The 3799-nt window shown below is 34.2% G+C and overlaps 1 protein-coding gene across 1 annotated transcript; it reads left to right on the forward strand.

The window, feature by feature from the left end:
• Positions 1-56: 56 nt before the first annotated feature.
• Positions 57-2696, forward strand: LOC108818994 (probable N-acetyl-gamma-glutamyl-phosphate reductase, chloroplastic). Its single transcript, XM_018591974.2, has 14 exons — positions 57-64; positions 185-245; positions 339-482; positions 640-747; positions 837-923; positions 1004-1054; positions 1124-1195; positions 1282-1401; positions 1496-1556; positions 1635-1715; positions 1792-1871; positions 1951-2040; positions 2132-2260; positions 2364-2696. Exons 2-14 carry the CDS (start codon positions 198-200, stop codon positions 2469-2471), a joined length of 1179 nt encoding a protein of 392 aa, XP_018447476.2. The 5' UTR covers positions 57-64; positions 185-197; the 3' UTR covers positions 2472-2696.
• Positions 2697-3799: the final 1103 nt, after the last annotated feature.

Below are 3799 nucleotides of genomic sequence, written 5' to 3' on the forward strand. Positions count from 1 at the left end.
CCATCCTACGGTGAGAGACCGCCGAACGCTTCTACGCCGCGAGAGTTAAGAAAACTTTCTTCATGTAATCTCTCTCTCTCTCTGTCATAACTTCTGTCGTCTGGTTTGCTAACTCAATCTCTTTCTCTTATTCAAATCAAAAAGTTTTGTTGTTTTTGATCCTTATGACTTTCGATTGTTGCAGAAACCAATCAAGAATGAGTAATGTTTGTTCAATTTCCTTCGAACAAGGATGCTGGTTCAAGGTTTTTTTTTTTTCTTTCTCAAATTCACAATCTTCTGTATTGATTATGCAAATGTGATTTTTTCATTTATTAATTTTATCTGTTTCCAAAAAGGGTGAAAGGAAGATTCGAGGAGTAGGGGATAAGCTAGTCAAGAAGCCATCTTCTTCGATGAGCTTCAGTGTTTCAGCCAGTAGTTCTGAAAAGAAGGATATTCGGATTGGTCTTTTTGGTGCAAGTGGCTACACTGGTGCTGAGGTTTACTTCAATGCCCCACTTCTATGCTTCTTTATTGTCAAATGTTCTACAATATTACATGTGAAAAAGACTGAAAATTTCTATGTGTGAGGTATACATACAAGTTTGGGGTTTTAACAATTTGACTTTTTTTGGAACAACGTTGGAATGGCATCAGATCGTTAGGCTACTTGCAAACCATCCGCATTTCGGTGTCACTCTGATGACTGCAGATAGAAAAGCTGGGCAGTCTATGGATAGCGTCTTCCCTCACCTCAGAGCTCAAGTATATTAACTCATTTCTTCTATTATACCATTCTTCTATTATTACTTTGTGGTGGCGTACAATACAAACAATTTTCTTTCTGTCTTCAGAAACTACCTAGATTGATCTCAGTAAAGGATGCAGATTTCTCTACTGTGGATGCTGTCTTCTGCTGTTTGCCTCACGGAACAACTCAGGTAGGTCCTTTTAGTTTTTTTGATTCTCCCACCACAAGTTTGTTTCTGAGCTTCTGGTAATGAGTGTGTAATTCTCACAGGAAATCATCAAGGGACTTCCCACCGCTTTGAAAATTGTTGATCTTTCTGCGGTAAATGCTCTAAACAGTTCTTTTTTGTTTCTTTCTGTGATATGTTTATTTAAAACACGCTTTCTCTAGGACTTCCGGTTGCGTGATATCGCTGAATATGAAGAATGGTATGGTCAGCCACACAAGGCAGTTGAGTTACAGGTACTTCTTTCTCTTGGCAGTGATTACTTTCTTCTCTTGTGTTCATAATGCTTACTTACTCTTACTGAGTCTCTTGCTTGGTTCAGAAAGAAGTTGTGTATGGCTTAACAGAGTTACTAAGGGAAGACATCAGAAAGGCTCGCCTTGTGGCTAATCCAGGCTGTTACCCCACTTCGGTTCAGCTTCCTCTTGTTCCTCTACTAAAGGTTTCTTTTCCTTTTCTTCTTCTAATCAGTTTGTCTTTGTCTTTGTCTTTGTCTTCATTTCAACTCTAAATAGTATGTTGACATTTTGGTGCAGGCAAATCTCATCAAATATGAGAACATTATCATCGACGCAAAGTCTGGTGTTAGTGGAGCAGGTCTGAGTTTAGTTTGCAGTTAAAGAAGAAGAGGTTTCTAGCTTCTTCACTGATTATGATATTTTTTTTTTCCATCAGGACGTGGTGCTAAGGAGGCTAATCTTTACTCTGAGATAGCTGAAGGCATTTCTTCTTATGGTGTTACAAGGCATCGCCATGGTATATATTATTCACAAACTGATTTGTCACAGTTGTGTATAAATGATATTTAGTTTCTTGATTCTGTTTTTTGCAGTACCTGAAATTGAACAAGGGTTATCGGATGTTATACAATCAAAAGTAACAGTTAGTTTCACGCCACATCTCATGCCAATGGTACAAACTATCTCAAGTCTCTTTCTTTACAGTTTTCACTTGTAAAACATTAAAAAACTGAACCTCACTGTTTGAGCAGATCCGCGGAATGCAATCTACTATATATGTGGAAATGGCTCCTGGAGTTAGAACAGAAGACTTACACCAGCAGCTAAAATCGTCTTATGAGGTGATGGTTTACTCTTTATGTTATAAAAGGCAAGCCAACTACTAGTTTTGTTTACTTATATAATGTTTTGAGAAAAAAAAACGATCTGTAGGATGAAGAATTTGTCAAAGTGTTGGAGGAAGGAGTTGTTCCTCGGACACACAATGTTAGAGGATCAAACTATTGTTTCATGAATGTGTTCCCTGATCGTATACCTGGACGAGCTATCATAATCTCAGTGGTAAGCAATGCATAACCATCATCTGCTATAAACGTATAGTGTCTATAAATGGAATGTACTTATCTTTTTTTTGTGTGTGTGTGTGTGTGTGTGTGTGTTGCAGATTGATAATCTTGTGAAAGGAGCTTCAGGGCAAGCGTTGCAGAATCTTAACATAATGTTGGGATTACCCGAGACAACGGGACTCCTACACCAGCCTCTTTTCCCTTAAGGTGATGAGCTTTTTAAAAGGTGTGAGCAACTTCTTGTCTTCTTTTGTGTCTAGAAGATTTCATCTGTCTTAAGTTGTTTGTTTCGAGTCTTTTACTGCCGCCGTAATAGCAATATGGTTTGTTTTATGATTCACTATAAAGACTGAACCCTCTTCTCTTACCATTATAGACTATTGGTTTTGTTTGTTTGTTAATTACGTTACAGAACTTATATTGTTTGATCATCGTCCTCTTTATTGCAGACCTACAGATCACAACCTAAAATATTCACATTATTTCAAAACTTATAACCCAAAATCTATTCTATTACAACTACGAGAACAATTCTACCACCTTGTAAGAATACACGCCTGACTGCACCACTCTGAGCCGTTCTATGAGATTCATGTTCGATGATACGCTTTGCACCAAGCTGAAGATCTCCTATAACTTGTTTCTCTATAATCTGCATAATTTGGTATTTTCTGGGGTTTGAACCCCAGACCTCCGGGTGTAGAAGCAATTGAACCATTAGTCAAACCACTGGACCAAGAGGGCTTCCACATATTCTAACTGTTAGATATTTGTTTTCTTTTTAGAAAATTTATGTGACATATCTGGTCTATCATAAATATGTCTCCTAAATATCATGGTCTAACAAATAACGTGGAAAAGAGATGTATATATGTCAATATAAAACCTTTGCATTCAAATGAATCAGTCCAAATCATAAAGCTTTTTAGACCCCCTAATAATATAATTGTACAACATTATACTATATTTTCTTATATCACACGTTAGTATATTAGATATATATATTTTAGTTAATACATGCGGTAATATAATACTCATTATCAAATTCTGCTATCAATCAAATTTTCACTGTTTGGCTTCTCTAAAATGTTGGTTAGGTAATTTCAAATATATGAATAGTAGCCTATCAAAATATTTTAAGTTCTAAAACTAAATTTGATTGTATATATTTTTATTAAACTATCCTTGATTTTTCGAATTACAATAAAATAATAATATTTAATAAATTAAAATAAACAGATGTTAAAATTATACATTTAAAGTTTGACTATCACTTTATATAAATATCTTATATAATACCAATTTTTATAAAAATGAAATCAGATTTCTAAAATGGTATCAAATATATATATATATATATATATATTTATTTAAATATTCTATGTTACTCAATTTTTATAAAACTATAATATTTTATACCATAAATAGATTCAGAAATATTTATTTAATTCAAATATGTACTTATTTATCATATATATTTGAAAGAAACCAGATTTCTTAAACCATATAAATTATATAAATACTTTTTAACATA

The sequence above is a fragment of the Raphanus sativus genome, chromosome 8 (genome assembly GCF_000801105.2).
Source record: "Raphanus sativus cultivar WK10039 chromosome 8, ASM80110v3, whole genome shotgun sequence".
Taxonomy (NCBI): Eukaryota; Viridiplantae; Streptophyta; class Magnoliopsida; order Brassicales; family Brassicaceae; genus Raphanus; species Raphanus sativus.